Below are 18,448 nucleotides of genomic sequence, written 5' to 3' on the forward strand. Positions count from 1 at the left end.
AAAAATGTAATGTTCACCTTCACTTCCTGTCACTGCTAAACAAAATCATTCCCCACAGCATGATACTGCCATCGCCATGTTAAATGGTCGGGGAAATGCTTATTGTGTAAATTTTTCGCCACACATTTGACTTCTCAATATTTAGACCAAATATTCTTCTAAATAATTACTTCTCAGCCTATTGAAAAGATGAGTTATAGTAGATTTTAAGCATAACTAGTAGCTTTATATAGCTGTTAAGGATGTGCTTTAAAGCCATGACTTTAACTTAGTGGTACATCAAATGTAAAACATTATATCATATATGTATATTTCTAAGGTTTAAAAGAAAAGAAAAGTATTATTCTTGTAGACAAAGTGTTTAATAGACCATCACTTTAATTTTTCCAAACATATTCAGACCTGCAGATCATTAAAAACTCAGAAACTCGGAGGATCTTCTAAACTAGTTTTCGTGGAACATAAAGAACAGTGATGCTGGATAAGAGCCAACCTCGCACTGAATGCTCCAGGCAATATTACATACATTCAACCTCATTTAATGGTTAAAAAATAAATAAATAAATAACGGAACACACAAAGAACATTGAAACCCCTAATGGAGGCAGGATGAATACACCCACACATAACAGGAACAACGTGTAGCTGCAGCAAAAACCTGCATCAAACAAGCCAACAATAAGGAAAATGAGATCTCCTGTATGTGTAAAATGGAAAAGAAAATGGATACAAAAAACCTGTAGAAAACATCACAGCAGTTATGTTGGAACTAGTTAAATACTACAGAGAAATAAATAAATAAATAAATACTGTGCCAGTAGTTACAGACTGACTTGAACTCAGCTGATAACAAACAGCTAAACCAACACAATGTGATGTGAAGAAAACCACAGCTTAACAGTAAGATAACTGAACTGTTATATTAACTAGAGATAACGTCTCCAAAAACAGAGCTCCTGAGAACATTCATCCATCTCCTCCCCTGAATCTCCACTTCTCCGTTTTTATTTGTATGGATGAAAGTGATGGAGCTGTTTGGTCTTGGCTCTTTTTGAAAGTCCCACCCTGATTGGCCGTGAGCAGGTTTTCAAAGGCTCCAGTCTCCTGGCTGCTTCTGGCGCTCCTGCAATCATAGAGATTCTATTATGAACAGCAATGCCACAACTGTTAGAGAGATGATTTTATTTAGCAGATTAGGTAAGAATAGTACAGGAAAAGAACAGCAAAGGAAGAAAGCTAGAGAAGAGAAAATTTGGGGAAATGCAGAGAGCACAGAAATACGAAGATGAGGAGAAGCAGGACAGATTTTCATTGTGTTTCCCATTCCTGCACACCTCCAACATTAGTGTCAACAAAAAGTCCACACTCCAAAACAGTTAAAAAACAATTTACTAGACTTAGTTTCCAAGTTTGAAGATGTTTCGCTTCCCATTCAGGAAGCTTTTTACATTCAAAATGTCAGAAAAAGCATTGAGTTTGAAGTGAAAAAGCTTCCTGGAAGGGAAGCGAAACGTCTTCAAACCTGGAAACTAAGTCCAGTGTACTGTTTGTTTTTACTTTTTTAGGATAACTATGACCTGGATGACTGAGAATCTTCAACACAAAGTCCACACTTTTGCTGTGTCTACTAGATCGCTTCTAGAAACTCAAAGTTTGGGAAATTGTCTCGTAATTAAATCCTGTTTTAAGCTTCTCTGCAACTTTTTGCTGACCTGTCAGCTGTGTCCTTCTGTCTCTGTGTTCAAGGAATGAATACATAAACCTGGAGCCTCCACAGAACGGCTGCATTTATACAGAGAACAAGTAAAGCTTGTATATAAAGTTTTAAATCTTTGCTGTTTCAATGCATTGGAAAAACGATATAGACATAAGTTAAAATTTCCTAAATTAAGTGTATTTACCCTTAATTTGAGTAGGTAAGTTAGATAGTTTGCCAATAGGATGAGTATTTTTACTCTTAAAATAAGATCATTAGATAATATACACTTGAAATTAGACAATGCAATTGTGTTTTCTTATTTAAAGTGTAAATTGTCTTGTTCTATTGACAAAATGTCTCTTTTACCTCCTCAATCCAAGAACAAATGCACTTATTTTAAGAAAAATGACTTATCTAGATTTTGATTTTTTCCAGGCTTTAAAGCACCTAATTTGCACCAGACTACATATAATAAAGGTGTGATATTTTTCTACATCTGCCAATTTATTTTTGACAACTTTTCTCTCAGAAGTGAAAAACTCTCACACCTGCTGAGATAAGCCAACCCGGTTTGGCAAGCGTATAAATGCTGTGACTAAGAACTAGAAACATGAAACTCACTTTGTCTCAGCTGTTCCAGGTGCAGAAAACTGAAGGATGGAGACCAAATGGGACCTTTTGGCTCCGCTGCCTGTCGGGACTCTGAAAGCAGAACCAGAACTGGTTCTGTTACCAAACATTTCTGATTTCAAACTGTTAGTTTGGTTTAAATACAATGCCTCGTTTATGATAAACTACTACTGGACAAATGGACAGGAAAATCAAGTGGGAACCTTTGTTTTTCTCCTCATAGTCCATCACCGGTTCCTGGCCCATGTTTCTGATGAGGGGCACTTCCTGTTCACCATCACTCCTGATAACAGGACAGGAAACCTCTGGATTGACTCCACACGTTACCAGGCTGTGCTCTTCAACAGTTTCCTCTGCAAAAGGACACAGAAATAACTGATTTTTACCGTACCTACCTCCAAGGTTTTATCTTCACTGTTTTCAAAGCCTCACATAAAATTCACATTCAATTCAATTAATTAATTAAAGGGATTAATACATTTTGGTCCAAATATATGCTTCAATCTAATATTTTGCGACATTTTAAAACCTGTTAAGATTAGTTTTCTACTGATTCGTTTTACAAGTGAGAACAGAAACAAGAGTTGATCTTTTCTTTTCTGAGAATTTTGTTCCAATATTAAAAAAACACAACAAAAGACAAAATAAAATTTAACAATGTAATTTTGACTAACTTTTAATCAAAAAACTGGTTTGAAAAGAAATTTATAACAAATATGCAAAATTTGAATCAATATTTTACCGTTAGCTTTTTTAAATTTTCTCTCAACTTTTTTTCAGATGTGTTAAAAAATATTTTCCAGTTTTTCATTCATTTTAATGTTTTTAGATCTTATTTTTCCAAGTATTGTTTTGCTGATTTAAAGGAATTTGTTCTTTTTCCACCAGATAATTTCTTTTTCAGATATTATTTTTCAAAGTTTTCTTTTTCAGATTCCAAAAAAGTAAAAAAAAAACAATCCACTGGACTTTGTTTGAAGTTTGAAGATGTTTCGCTTCCCATCCAGGAAGCTTTTTCAATTCAAATGTCAGAAATAGCGTAGAGTTGCTTCATACAAAAAGCAACAACTTTTTGTAACAGCTGAAAAAGCTTCCTGGATGGGAAGCGAAATGTCTTCAAACTTGGAAACAAAGTCCAGTGGATTGTTTTTAAACTTTTTTGGAATAACTACGACCTGGAGGACTGAGAATCTTCACCAGCATACGCTTCTTCAGATCTTAATATGCCAAAAATGGAAAAATGGATCGTTATGGAAGAACTGGTGTAATGTGCAAAAGATATTCTATTAAAACAGTGGCTTATTTAGAAGCTGCGTCATTGGTTGTGTCTTCCAGCACTGTTACCTGTGGATGTGTGAGCGTAGGGTCCCAGTCCAGGTCTGCTGAGCTGCTCTGAAGGTTTCACAGTGTCGTCCTCCAAAGATTCAGGTAAATGGCTGCATGGTTTAGGCGAGGATGTCCTACAGTCACTAATGAATTCATTTCTACTAATATCAAAGAACAAGCTGAGTTCTTGTAGGACCCTGCCGAACTGTTCCCTCATTTCAAAGTCAAAGCCGCTCAGATCAGAGGACAGATGGGGACATTCAGCGGGGACAGCAGGAGATGCTGACCCACAGCTGGGCTCTTCCTCCAGCTGTGTGCACGCAGAGACGTCTGCTGCTGACATAAAGCTTTGGACATCACAACAGGAATCGCCGGAGACCAATCCGCTCTCCATGTTGTCAGTGTTGCACACAGGGCCTTCATCCTCCTCCTCCTCCTCTTCAAGCGTTCTCTTATTAATCTCACTCCCTGTGGCTTGGATGCGGGGTTCTCCTTGTTCCTGGGGAGGTTTCAGCAGCTGTCTGGTGAAGACAGGCATGATGCCCGGGCCTCCATCATCATCATCATCATCTGGAGAGAGTTGGACCTTTTCAAACGTGTCCCAACCGCCCAGCCCAGGATTGTAGGAAGAGAAGGCGGATGGGAAGTATGTGAGGTTGCTGAGGGATGTGGAGCCATGGTGAGCATTTAGAGACTGGCAGGGAACCACAGCGTCGCTGGCAGGTGGGACCGCGCAGAGCGTGGGAATGTCAGGTGTGTCTGGATCATGAGCCAAACATCCAAGTCTTTGTTCTGGATCTTCATCACAGAAGCTGGACGTGTTCTCCATCCATTCACTAGCATCCTCTCTAGGAGACGCTTGGCTTACGTCTTCTTTAACCCAACCTTGTTTCTGCTCATCCTCCCAGAATTCTCTCCGTGTTTCCGCAGTTTCTCTCTCGTCAGCGTTTATGTCTCCTCCTGTTTTGACCTCTTGTTCACATTTCTCTTCTTCCCCCTCCATTAACAAAATATCCGCCCTCCAATCTTCACCAAGCTTTTTCCTCTGTTCATCATCATCATCATCACACTTTGTCTCATTGTCTCCTCCTCTCTGGTCACAGATGCAGTCTCTCAGTTCATCAGATTCTCTCCCTTTTGGAAGATGCAGCTGTTGTATCCCAGCAGCCTCCTCCGCTGAGGGTCCCAGCTGCTGGACAGTTGAGCAGATGGACAGATTTGGACCTGCTGACCCACAGACACCATCATCTCCAGCAGGACCAGGTTCCCAGTGATGGCCGCCCTCGCCGTCCGTCTGCTCTTGCATTTTGTCGCTTGCTGCAGAAGAAGCCAGAGGTTCTGAGTGTGTCAGAGGCGTCCTCTGGTCCTGAAGCTGCCCGGTCCAGTCTGAGGAGGAATCCTGTGATGTTCTGACTTCAGGGCTTGTTTCCACCTCGCACACTTGAACTGATAGAGATAATTCTCCACCTGCATTGCCGTCTGAGCTGCAGAGGAGCCATTCAGCCTCCCTGCCAATTTGACTCCAGATTACGGGGTCAATTACCCTGAAGGCGTCTGCCTCATTATCTCCCTCAGCGGGCTCCTGGCTGACTCTATCAGCAGCTGGGAGCACCGCTGAAAGATCAGCTCCAACATAGTCGTGTTCTTCAAAAGTCACAATTCTAGTTGACGTATTCCTGCCTGAGACAAACTGATTATAATGGGTCAATCCCTCAGAGCATCCGATGAAGGTCTTGCTCGGGCCGTTCTCATCGACTTGACCTTCTTTTTCTTTATCGCAGATCAGAAGCGCTGATTTCTGAGAGAGATCGCCTTCAAGCTTTGAGCAACATGAACTGCTTCCTTCTGCTGTTCTCTGAGGAACATCCTCCCTGAAATGAGTCTCCTCTCTCCTAAGATTTCTCTCCAGCTGGTTTAAAGTATGACAGGGATGGGTGTCAGGCCCCTGGTCTGAACAGAAGGGGCCTGACTGGAACAGACTGGGATTGGTCTGAGCCCCAGTCTCCAGACTCTCATCATTTTGAAGGCAGACACCACGGCTAACAGGAGTTTCATCCTCATCACCCTCAGCGATCACACACTCTATATATGACTCTACATGGGCAGCGCTCATCAGTCTGGCTTGCTTTGGGGAACAGAGCTCTGTTTGTAGACTGATACCTTCCATTGTCTTCTTCTGACAATCCCTAAAGCACAAAACAGATTGACAGATTGACCAAAGCACAAGGAAACATCTCTTCATTAGGAAGCTTTACTTTAACCTCTCACAACCCCAAACCGCCAACCCGTTTTAAAGCGCTTACAAATAATAACTCAGAATGCATGAAAATTACACTGGTAAAATGTTTACCAATATAGACATGTTAGACATCATTGGAAAGCTTAGATTCTCCACAATTCAACCACCAAGTTCATTTTATGGACACAGCGAGCACCAAAGCACAATTATAGCAGGATTTTGAAATTTAGCATGATAAAGCAGCCACAACAAGCAAGCCTGTCTTTATTACTGCTGTCCAAAAAAAAGAAAATTTTCGAGAATAAAAAAACAACTTTGAGTCAAGTTTGAACTGATGCAGCTTGGTTGTTTTACGCGTCCAATTTTCATGTATATATTCAGAAACTAGAAGGTGTTGGCTTTCAAATAACGTATCACACATGTAATTTGGGCTTACTTTTCTTCAGTTATTTGCTTTTCCATTTGGGTAAGCAAAACAGGCAAATTTCCCAGAAATGAGGTGGACATTAAGAGGTTTAAGCTATTTATTTACATTTGTAAACCCATCTTCATTAGATTTCTAACAACAGACTATGAGCTTATATATCTAGAACATGATAAAGTGTAAGAAGTTATTCTGAGGTTTTCCTCCTAAGCTTACTCTGGAATTTGATCAGTGCAGCACCAAATCATCAGTACAGACTGGAAATATAAACAATATATGCTAATAAAAACAAGGTAAATGGAACACTAAAGACGGGTAAAACAGATGCTATTTGTTGTCCACATGTTGCTTTGGAGGTGTGCCTTTAAAAAAAAAAAAAAATTTGTTGTACCCTAACAAACATGTAGGTTTTCAGACTGCTAAACTTTAAACGGAGCTAAGTGCTTCGGTTAGTGGGCTGCTTTAGTGCTGAACAGAAGGAAGGTGTGGAAAGGAACATTCTACCCAATGTTATGCACGGCAGAGGATCTATGATGCTGTGGGCTTGTTTCTTCTCTGCTAGCGGCCCTGAGAGGGATTTTTAAGCTAGAGGCTTGTGTTGCTTTCGAAAAACACCTTTTATTTCAATAATCCTCACTGGGTGACCTAAAGGGTTAGGAAATTCAACCTGCGAAATCTGCTTGTTAAATAATCAGGTTTCACAACAAAAAGATGAATATATAAAAAACAAACTGTTTGCAACTATTGACGTCAGACATTAAGCTAGTTGATCAGTGATGAGGAGACATCTAAGAACAAAAAGTGATGAACTGATGTCACTTTGAGCTGAGAAAGGCTGAGAAAGCCCAGGAAGTGCTTTGGTGGAATAAAAAATAAACAGTTTTTGTTATTATGAAATCTTTCCTAAAAAGTACTCAGATATTAATCAATAAAATTAATTAATCAGCAGCCCTAATAGATATTTACAAGCTCCACAATTTACATTAAGTCTTTTTTCACTCTCAGAGGAAGAGCAAACTCTTTTCCAGCCGGCCTGTATTGGGCTTTCTCACTGCTTGTTGTTGACATGCCTGGGCAGAAGTTTTTTTTATTGTGTCTGAGAACAGTTGTGCGATTGGTCAGGATTTGGATTGGCAACGTTACGTTTTCTAAGGGTCACACATACTGAAAGTTATTTCATGTAAAGGAATCTGTGTAACTATCCATTACGTAATGGATAAGTTGAGGTTCGGCTGCTAGAGGTTGTGAAAAAATATTAACATTAGTGTGATACCTCCTCAAGTAATATATAAAGCATTTCCGTCTCCTTTTCGTCATCCTTTGACATCAATGCCTTCTCTGCCTTCACTTTCCTGTTGTGTTTTCTGTCACATGTGTACAATAAGCTACAGGAGTTCCATATGTTTCTGTGAGTTCAGTAGCTGAGCTTCGGGGAAGTGTGAATATTTGGTAGCAAAAAAAAAAAAATGTTTCTTCTTCTTGCCAAGGCTAAAACAAATTTGAGTTCCTTGGTGGGTATGCAACAAGCTTAAGACCTAAAGCCAGTGTTGCCAGATTTGGCAGTTTTCATTTTGAGGGTAAAATTGCTTGGGCTGGTTCTTAGTTAGATAGGCAGTTTTTGAGTTAACACATGTCCACCAATCGTTCATCATTACTGGTTCATAGCAAAGCCTCCCTGACCTTTCTCCATCACTGATTAGCTAATGTCATCTGCCAGGGTGTTTACAACACAGAACTAGTGTAGTGGTGCCACAGATTATGCTAGTTTTAGCTGCAGGTGTATCTGGTGTGATAAACCTAGTGCTGACGATCGATGCGTTCTGGTTGGAAAAGGAAACTTTTAAAGGAGCTGGAGGAAACCGCTGCTTTTTGGGATTTAGCGCTTGGTGCAATTAAACTCCTCACCCTCCCCATATCAAAGGCTTCAGTTGAAAGAGTTTTTTCATAAGTTGCTCTGCCTAAAGTCGAGTCGGGAAATCGCATGGGTCTGCCGATCCTGTGAAGTTTGATGGATGTGCGAACTGGACTAACACAGAATGGATGGACATCAGCAACATTCCATCCTCCCTGAAAGTTACTGGGGAGATTTCATTCAACCATGTACTGATCACAATCCCAATGGATTGTATTATAATTAATAAGAGTAAAGTTCAGCGTTCTGATGTTCAAAGTTCCAGCCAACAATCTAATCAGCATTGAAGGTAAGAATTCAAAATCAACAATAATAAATGTAATTATTTCAGTTAAGTAAAAATAAGCTTAGCATATTTGTGTGTGCGCACTGATCATAGTTTGTTTTCTAAATGTAAAAAGAGGAGCAGTCTATGTGGTTAGGAATCCATCTGCAAACATGTTAGTAGCGGTGTAGGTACCAGATCTGCTCAGGTCCTGGTCATGCAAGTGACGTTACGCTACATGATTGGCTGAACGTTGCCAAATAATGTAAAACATTATGGTTGCCCAGACAACGATAATAATATTGCGCAGCATCAGTGTGCCGAGTCGGGAGCTTCTATAGCGTTAGCATGTCTAATGATCGATGAAGTTTTACCTGTTCGATAACAAACTGAAAAAAATATGCTTATGGTGAACAAAATAACTGCAAGACTGTGATATAAAGGGAGAGAGCAGGGTAGCGCTGTGGCTAACTGTGCTCAGTAGCTAACAGGTTAGCCTGGTCAGTTAGCCATATTAAGCTACACTACTTTTAACTTTGTGTCAACAACAACTGTTCGTTTTCTACAAGTGAAATAACTGTTTGATTTGTCTAAAATCTCTACGAAAGTCATTTTTGAGATTTTCCATTTGTCCTTCCTGTCCTCAGATCTTAATAAAAAGAAAAAAAAATAAGCAATTCGTTGTTTTTTCCCCGCATCTTGTTAAATGGTAGAGCTGAATCTTAGAACGCAGTTCTTTCTTTCAAGACTTAGAATGATTGTTTTCTACTTTTGGCTGCTTTAGGTCACCAATGAAAGGTAAAATAATAGCAAATGTAGGTAATAATATGTTGAGACTCTAAAAGAGATTTGATTCTTAACATGATGTGTCCCATTTCCCTCACTGGATCTGACATGGCTGTGGTGGCTGGGTCAGAGTGTCTTATGGACAACAACTCTGGGCAAATTTTGTTGGATTGTAGCGTTTTGTTTGGACATGCAGTGTTGAATAAAGTTGTACTGAAGTGTGTTCATGTTCACACAGAAAATATAACAATATATTACTTGGGTTGTTGTGTGATGTGGCTGATTTTAACAGATATTTGGGCTGGAAAACTTCAACTTTATCTCGCATCACTGCTCAGACCCTGTGACAGCCCGGTATGGTCAGCTGAACAGGAACAGCCAAAGCTAATTCTCCCTCTACACACAGAGTAGAAAATAGTTATATTTGCATGAGATATTTTTTCAAAGTACTTTTTTGAGTAGTTTTATCTCTATACACTATCTATTATCTTTCGATAAACAGTGAATAGAGATCAAGCTTAATTTAACCTAAAACTGAACAACACATATCAACGAATTCAATGTTAAAAGTGAGCTATTTTCCAGCTTTTCTTTTACAAAAACAATAAAAAAAAAACATAATTCAAAATATTCAACAGTGATATTAGTTTGTATTTAATGTTAAAAATGAATACATCCAAAATATTCGGCTGTTTAACAGTTTTACACCTACCTGATAAATTAGTAGATTTATCTTAATGCTAATGCACAGTTAGCTTCCTGGCTAACGCTTCCTTCCGGGTTTGCCGTCAGTGGCGGGAAACCTGCGGCTTTTAAAGAGACAAGCACAACGTAATAATAATTATTATACTAATTATCATTAGTATAATAATAATTATTATTATTATTGCTTTATTATTATTATTATTATTATTATGAATAATAATGATAATAATAATAATAATATTTTTTATTATTACTTTTAGTACTATTATTATTATTGCTGTTGTTATTTTATTATTATTATTATTATTATTATTAAACTAATTATTTACTTTACCTGCCCTATTTTATAATAGAAGCTGCTTATAAAGAAGGTTTAAAAAAAAAGCAGTATTAAACAGGCCCAGTTTATTGTTAGTTGTTGTCCAGTGTTGTTGACAGGCTGTCCACGCTGCGTGGAGCCTCTCAGGCTGTTAAACACGCACACACCAACACGCTCTCCGTCTGTCTCCTCCTCTCCGTGCAGCAGCAGCAGCAGCAGCAGCAGCACTTCGTGTTCAGCAGCATCTTTCTGCAGATCTGCGCTCTTTACTTTCTGACTCTCCTCCTCCAAACAAAAGCACTCAGAGCATCGGAAACGGATCAGAGCTCTAAGCTTCTCGTTTCGCCTTGAGATCATTTCATACATCAGAGGTGTTTGTTTTGTTTCTTTTTTTTTTATATAATTTCTCCGTCGTCGGAGGGTTTATTTTGAAACCACTCCAGACCTCAAACAACCGGACTTCTCTCTCTGACTCCACACCTCAACAAGGTAAGAAGCTCTGTGATTCTCAGTGGATTTTCATTTATTTTCCTACTCACATTATTCTCCTACAGCTCCATGCATGCTCTCATGATGCATCGCGCTGCGTCATTCTGTCTCTTTCTAATTTCCTGAGTGATCCATTAATTTATTGGACGCATATTAACGAGGCGTAAAATGCAAATAACCATGCATTTATCAATCAGAACGCGATGTTACACCTGTGGGATCTTTTTATGCACACACACCAGATAAGCATGGCATCCTGTTTGCTCTACTCTTGCAGCCCACGCACACATGCATCTTTGAATCAGCATCCAAAGTGAACAGGTAAAGCGCACAGAGGTGCCTGCTGCTTCATACAGCCCCCCAGGAAGCTGGAGAGGTTTGGACTCTCTTAGTTGCATGGGGTGGCGCTGAATGGGGTGGGATATATGCTTGTGAAGCTTGTTTGACACTGATGTTGCAATAGTGTGTGTGTGTGTGTCTCCAGAGAAGGAGAGAGAGGTGGGGGTATATAAGGAGGACCCTCCCTCAATAGGAAGCTCAATTCATCTCGATAAGGCCTGCAGAATTATACATCAACTTATCCAGTTTTCCTGAACTAAGACCTCAGACGGCTTTCCTTGACATCCGCTGTTGTCACCAGCCCCCCTATGCCCTCTTTCAAGGTCAGCCCCTGTTGGTAAATGATGTAAAAAGGGGTGCTATTATGCAATATCCTACTGCCCAGGTCAGGGGCAACCCTCTTATTACGCTGCATACATGTCAGTGTCAGTCTTTCACCTGTGGCCTGATGCTTTCCCTCCAACAAGGTTTCAAAAGCACCATAAGACTAGTTCTCCGTTAACCCAGGTTTATACTCAGCATGGTGCGATATGATCTCCAGCTGCAAGGTGCGGCAAAGTAACCCAGTGTGCCTTGTCCCCCGATCCTATAGAGCGAGCCCGGTGGCATTCCCATCTGATTCACCATGCTGTCTCTGTTATTTGTTGTTTCCCTCGTCTCTTTTCTTGCGAGCATCACTACGCACAGATTGGGAAAACAAGCATGCAGGCCAGGGTGTGTTCTCTGTTATTCAACAGGAGCGTCATTGCCTCTCTGCATTCATCCCAGATCGCACCCTCTCCCCCCCCTCCCTGATTACTTTTGCATCACTCTTTATTCCGCTGCGCACACCCGTGGTGTGAACGCATCAGAGGACGTTGGGGAATGTGAAAAGGAATCTAGTCATCGGCGCATTTTGCATGCAGAGTGCAAGAGGCTTCAGTCACATAACATTTAAAGGCCGTTTTGCCTTCCCAGTGCTGGTTGATTGCATCACACGGGTGGCGCTGGACGGTAACAAGGCAGATGGGCGAGTGACAGGGGTCGCAGGATGCTTGGAAGAATGGCAATGAGCCGAGGGGCCGAATGGGAATGACAAGCAGCCGTACTGAAGATGAACATTATGGATTTACTTGATATAATATGCATTATTACAGACTAGCAAAATGTAGTGCATAAATGTCCCCACAGGTTTTCAAATGGATTTATGTCTAAACTTTGAATGAGCAACTTTAACACATAAACATGCTTGGATCTAAGCCATCCACTCTAGCTCTACCTTTGGGTTTTCGTCCTGTTGGCAGGTGAACCTCTGCCCCACTTGCATGTCTCTTGCAGAACAAGATGGCTGTTCTATCAGATCGCCAAGCATTTAACCCCAACCACCTTCTCTTAAATCTGCCACATCCCCACCCTCAGTGAAGCAACGCCTTCCCACAGCATTATTCCACCTCTACGATGTTTTTCGCAATGGGGATGGCGGTTCTCTGTCATGCCTATCCGTCATGCCTATCCAGTCTAAGAAGATGCAGGTCTGATGATAAGTGGCTCTACATCAGGGGTCCCCAAACATTTCAGCCTGTGACCCCAAAAATAACTTTGCAACAGATTGGCAACCCCATAAAAAAAGGTTTATACATGTATAGTCAAGTAATTGTATTCATTTTCCAATTAATGCATTTTAATTTAAAGTGTATTTTGAATTACTAAATGGGACCTTAAAATATTTAATTGTGACTTAATATTTTAATTTATGAATATCAATAAAAGAACATAATTGTTTGAATCACATATTAGATAAGTAAATAAAATTCATGTCTACATATTTTGTGAACATCTGCATTTATATATTCATTATATACATTGGGAACCCCTGCTCTCCGCTGCTTCTCATACCGTTGAGCCACCATAATTTTTTCCTTATAATCTATTAGTGGACAACAGGGCTGTAGTGATATTAAAATTTCAAACTGTATCTTGATACCCAGGAAAATATCAGTTTCTTGATACCATTTTTTATACCATGTGATTAAAAATGGCAAATAGTTCAAGGCATGAAAAACATAAACATAAAAAACTCACCTGTTTCAATCTCAACATGGAACATGCTTTCTCAAGCTAGCCTCCTACATCTATGGCCAGGAACTTTTTTGTATTTAAAAAATTTTTTTTTTTCAAACAAATGTTGCTTGTTTCTTACGTTACATAACATTTTTTCCTATTATCACCCATTTTAGTATTGGAGAAGTGCCCCCACATCCCATTCCTTCTAAATGGCGCAGCTCCTTTAAGGTTTATTAAGCTGCTATACATAAGGCTCGCTGTGTTGCAAGCAGAGACAGCAAAATACAGAACCTAAAGTTTCCCATCCTTTCTGCGTCAGGCAGCGGCTCCATCACCTTAACACAGAAACGGTACTGCAGCTTTCATCGCTTGCACCAGCAGATAGTCTGTGCCGGCGGTCAACGCTTCTGTCAAGGTTTTGTTGTCTATCTTTGCTAGATGAAGTTATAACCCTGATTAAGAACAATTAAGAGGTTGACTAATGGGACTACCAGGCCTGTCCCCAGCTGGATCAGGCAAGTGCTGGTATGGTGGAGGTGAATAAATAGACAATGCTGCCGTCCGGCCTCAACTACTTCAGAAAAAATTCTGATCGCAACATTTCGTGCTGAAATCTTAACGTCACACAAGATGAAGTCTATAAATGTGATCGATTGCGAATGGAGCAGGTATGGAAAGCCAAAACTACCACAAGTTTACAAAATTAAAAAGTAGCAAGATTTCTATCAAAATGTAAACATGTCATTGTTATTTGCGATGCATACATTAAATAAATACATATTTTTGTATCCTAAATACATAAAGAATTAATTATTCTCCTTATTTAATTAACTATTGAATACATAATTTTCTTACTTTCACAACAAGGTTAGATAAAAAGGACCTAATTTATAAAGAAAGACCAATTGAGACTCACCGAAGTTTCCATGGACTGCTTGGCTGCACATGTTAGTTTAGGGCCCTGTCACACCTTGACGATTTAGCCAGTGTATGCCTGACGTTCCAGAATCTTCTGAAACACTGGCATACGCTGAACTTTCTATATATTTTTTTTACCTTTTGGGTGTATACATAAAGTATTCATAATGAGTCCAGTACTTATGTCCAAAGACAGCCTAACTTATGCATAACGCGCGGCAGCTTAATGCCAATGAAATGTGTCCGGAGGGGGGCATCTGCATAGAAAGATGTCTTTGATAGCTCTATTAACCTAGCTGCTGTTTACCGCCAAAAAAAAAGAATAAATAAAAAGAAACAGAAAGAAAGAAGGTTTGCATTTGCAACAAATTCATAAGTAAAGTTTTTGATAAGTTACGTATAAGTTATGCACAAGTTACTCATAGGTTTTGGATAAGCTAGATGCCAAGATTTATAAGTAACTTACACTTAGGGTATGTCGACTTACTTGCTCTATGTCGACGTATGCCAGCGTGCTTCAGCGTGCTCAAAATGTAGCCATACTTTAACTTATCCAACTTATGTCAGCGTTTTTACCATATTTTTCATACCTCAGGCATAGGCCGGCTAAATCGTCAAGGTGTAACAGGGGCATTAGGGGGAAAGCTGCTTAGAGGGCGGTTTTTAGTGTTGTTTTCCTTCTATTGGCGCCAACTTAAACATAGATGCATTCCCTGATCTATCGTAGCATGATGCATGCAGCAGCCCCGCCTGCTGCATGCATCATGAAGTGCTTGCATTTCCTTTCCATTGTTAATGTTTTGTTCATTTTGTTATTGAATGTGTCGTTTATGTTTAATTGGAGATTTCTGTAACATTTGTTAGCGTTGAAACAGCTATATCGGCTTTAAAGATGGCCCGCCAAAAATTGGTGGCCCTTATCAGGGATCTGTAGACTGATGTCAAAAGCATGATCTTGTTTGTTCTCCAATGTTATCAAGAAACCTCTGAGGCCTTCAAAGAACAGCTTGGTTTACTGTATACTGGGAGAAAATTATATTCGGATGGGCTTTGTTAATTAACTGCTGACTTCTTAAGGCAGTGTCATTGCATTTGTTTTAGGGTTGTTGCTGTTTAGGGAGGATTGATCCAGTCATTCCACTCCTTTCAGATCCCTATTTCTAAATATCAAATTTATTCTGCACTCCAAAATGATGCTTGTTAATCTAACATAATCCTAATAAATACATTCCTGTCTATAAATATTGTTAAGGAAATATTGAAGAATTATTTTCTTACAAGGGAAAATAGTTGCTTTTAGTAGCCTTAGCAGCATTAACTCTGTGATGCTGGTCCATCGGCTACACATTGACGCAGCACCGATAAAAAGTCATCTCTGCTGCTTGTTTGTTGAGCGAGAGGCAAGTGACCGAGTGTTGCGTACCACTCGCATTATGATGCAGCGTGAGCTCTTTGTGAGGACATTGTGAACGGCATGCCACATGGCACCACATCAGACATATCCAACTAAAAATGCTGTAACATTTTTAAATTATCTCATGGTTGAGCTTGCAAGGCCCCTAAAAGAAGAGGTGATTTAGGGAAGAATCCTCTTGCACAGCCGTGCACAGACATGAACTACATCATTCGTTTCCATGTCTCCCAGAACACATTCACCCAACCCACTGCAGCTGCTCCCTTCATCCCTGAACCATCTTTTAACAGAAAAGTGTTTTGCACCTTCCTGTTAGAGAGCGCTGTGTCATCCCGTTCCCTACCAGACTGATTTTTTTTTATGTGATAAAGACAACCAAGTCAGACAACCAAAAAAGTCAGTTATCCTCTGGGTTCAGTTTCCTCTGATAATACACATTCCATCCATCCATTTACTCCTGTTTAGTCCCTATCAGGGTCACAGTGGGGCCAGTGCCTATCTCTGGCAGGGACACGCCTTGGACAAGTTGTCAGTCTGTCCCAGGGCAACACAGAGACACACATTCACACCTAAGGAGAATCAAGCCAATCAAACTAACAGTCATGTTTTTGACTGTGGCAGTAAGCCAGAGTACCCAGAGAGAACCCATGTATGCACAGGGTGAACATGCAAACTCCAAGCAGAAGCAGAGACCCCAGGCCAGGAATCGAACCCAGAAACTTCTTGCTGCAAGACAGCAGTGCTACCCACTGTGACATCATGCAGCCCCTCTGATCCACACACATATTTGTGCATTTTCAATGGTTTTGCAGATATAGATTTGGAAAAGTCTGTTGGACTAGTGATAAATGTGTTTGCATTTCCCTAAAAAGCTTTTTTCTAGTAATTTAGTTTTATTTTCAAGATTTCTCAAAATCCAGTTTTTGTATTTTTTGTATTTAAACCCATCCATCCATCCATCCACCCATCCATCGATCCATCAATCCATCCATCCATTCATCAATCCATCCATCCATTATAGATCCATCCATTCATCCATCCATTATCCTTCCATCCATCCATGTATTCATCCATCCATTATCCTTCCATCCATCCATTATCCTTCCTTCCATCCATCCATGTATTCATCCATCCATTATCCTTCCATCCATCCATTATCCTTCCATTTATCCATCCATCCATTCATCTATCCATTATCCTTCCATCCATCCATTCATCTATCCATTATCCTTCCATCCATCCATTATCCTTCCATTTATCCATCCATCCATTCATCCATCCATTATCCATCCATCCATCCATTATCCTTCCATTTATCCATCCATCCATTCATCCATCCATTATCCTTCCATCCATCCATTATCCTTCCATTTATCCATCCATCCATTCATCCATCCATTATCCTTCCATCCATCCATCCATCCATCCATCCATTCATCCATCCATTATCCTTCCATCCATCCATTATCCTTCCATTTATCCATCCATCCATTCATCCATCCATTATCCATCCATCCATCCATTATCCTTCCATTTATCCATCCATCCATTATCCTTCCATCCATCCATCCATCCATCCATCTATCCATCCATCCATCCATCCATTCATCCATCCATTATCCATCCATCCATCCATCCATCCTTCCATCCATCCATCCATCCATCCATCCATCCATCCATTCATCCATCCATTATCCTTCCATCCATCCATTATCCTTCCATTTATCCATCCATCCATTCATCCATCCATTATCCATCCATTATCCTTCCATTTATCCATCCATCCATTCATCCATCCATTATCCTTCCATCCATCCATCCATCCATTCATCCATCCATTATCCATCCATCCATCCATCCTTCCATCCATCCATCCATCCATCCTTCCATCCATCCATCCATCCTTCCATCCATCCATCCATCCATCCATCCATCCATCCATCCATGACCCATCCATGGCCCGTCTAAACTTGGGTCACTTTCTTCTTGAGTGAATGAGTCATTCTTGATGGTATTTAAAGTTAGAAGGAGTTTTAGGATTGTGTGATCAGTATCCTATCCATCCATTCATCCATCCTTCCATCCATCCAACCATCCATCCATCCATCCGTCCATCCATCCATCCATCCATCCATCCATCCATCCATCCATCCATCCATCCATCCATCCATCCATCTATCCATCCATCTATCCATCCATCCATCCATCCATCCATTCATCCATCCTTCCATCCATCCAACCATCCATCCATCCAACCATCCATCCATCCATCCATCCATCCATCCATCCATTATCCTTCCATCCATCCATCCATCCATCCATCCATCCATCCATCCTTTCTCTGGGGAACAAGCAAGCAAAGTGTCCTCTCCAGCAAACTTGGAAGGAAACATTTAAGATATTCCTAAAATGTCTCAATGAAACAAAAAAGTATTACAACATTAATTGATTTGTTGGGTTAACAACCCCCAAGCTTCAGTTTAGGTGATTCTCACACAGAAACCACTGCTAATGGATCACAGGCCAGTTATGAATGGGAAAATTGCACCACTTCCTCTGCAACTGAATGCACTTAAGATGCTCAGGGGGTTACATTAACACAAAATGCTTCCTTTTTTGAGTTGCCGTTCTTTTCCTTCCTTGAATCTGGGCCCTTTAGTGTGTTTCTCTTGCGTAATCTGTGCTTTAACTGCCAGACGAAGTATTGCACTCCCACGTAAAGGTCTTCCTCTAAAAGGTCATTTCTTGCTGTAGGACATACCAGCTTGCAGAGGGGGGCTGAGACACCTCCATATTCACCAGATGACCTACAGTAGAAAAAGGCTTATGGGATGTGACCGGGATTTGAGAAATGCTGGAATTCCAAAGAAAAGTCATAAATTGTTCCATTTGAAATGACAGAAATACATGAAGTTGGTTTCACTGTAAAAGATCAAACAG

The 18,448-nt window shown here is 40.2% G+C and overlaps 2 protein-coding genes across 2 annotated transcripts in view; one reads left to right on the forward strand and one right to left on the reverse strand.

Annotated features, from left to right (window-relative positions):
- Positions 1–354: 354 nt before the first annotated feature.
- LOC119798905 lies at positions 355–5,822 on the reverse strand. The gene is made up of 4 exons (XM_038308575.1): positions 3,674–5,822; positions 2,533–2,682; positions 2,321–2,401; positions 355–1,123 (listed from the first exon to the last, which is right to left on the reverse strand). The coding sequence occupies exons 1-4, from the start codon at positions 5,820–5,822 to the stop codon at positions 1,005–1,007; spliced, it is 2,499 nt and encodes an 832-aa protein (XP_038164503.1). The 3' UTR covers positions 355–1,004.
- A 4,689-nt stretch (positions 5,823–10,511) lies between these two features.
- The window catches only part of vsnl1a (visinin-like 1a), a 52,080-nt gene continuing 44,143 nt past the window's right edge, over positions 10,512–18,448 (forward strand). The window contains exon 1 of the mRNA XM_038308554.1: positions 10,512–10,794. The gene's annotated coding sequence lies outside the window, so the exon portion shown is untranslated. The remainder of the gene's footprint in view (positions 10,795–18,448) is intronic.

Source organism: Cyprinodon tularosa, unplaced genomic scaffold, assembly GCF_016077235.1.
Source record: "Cyprinodon tularosa strain WSP-4 unplaced genomic scaffold, ASM1607723v1 ctg64, whole genome shotgun sequence".
NCBI lineage: Eukaryota > Metazoa > Chordata > Actinopteri > Cyprinodontiformes > Cyprinodontidae > Cyprinodon > Cyprinodon tularosa.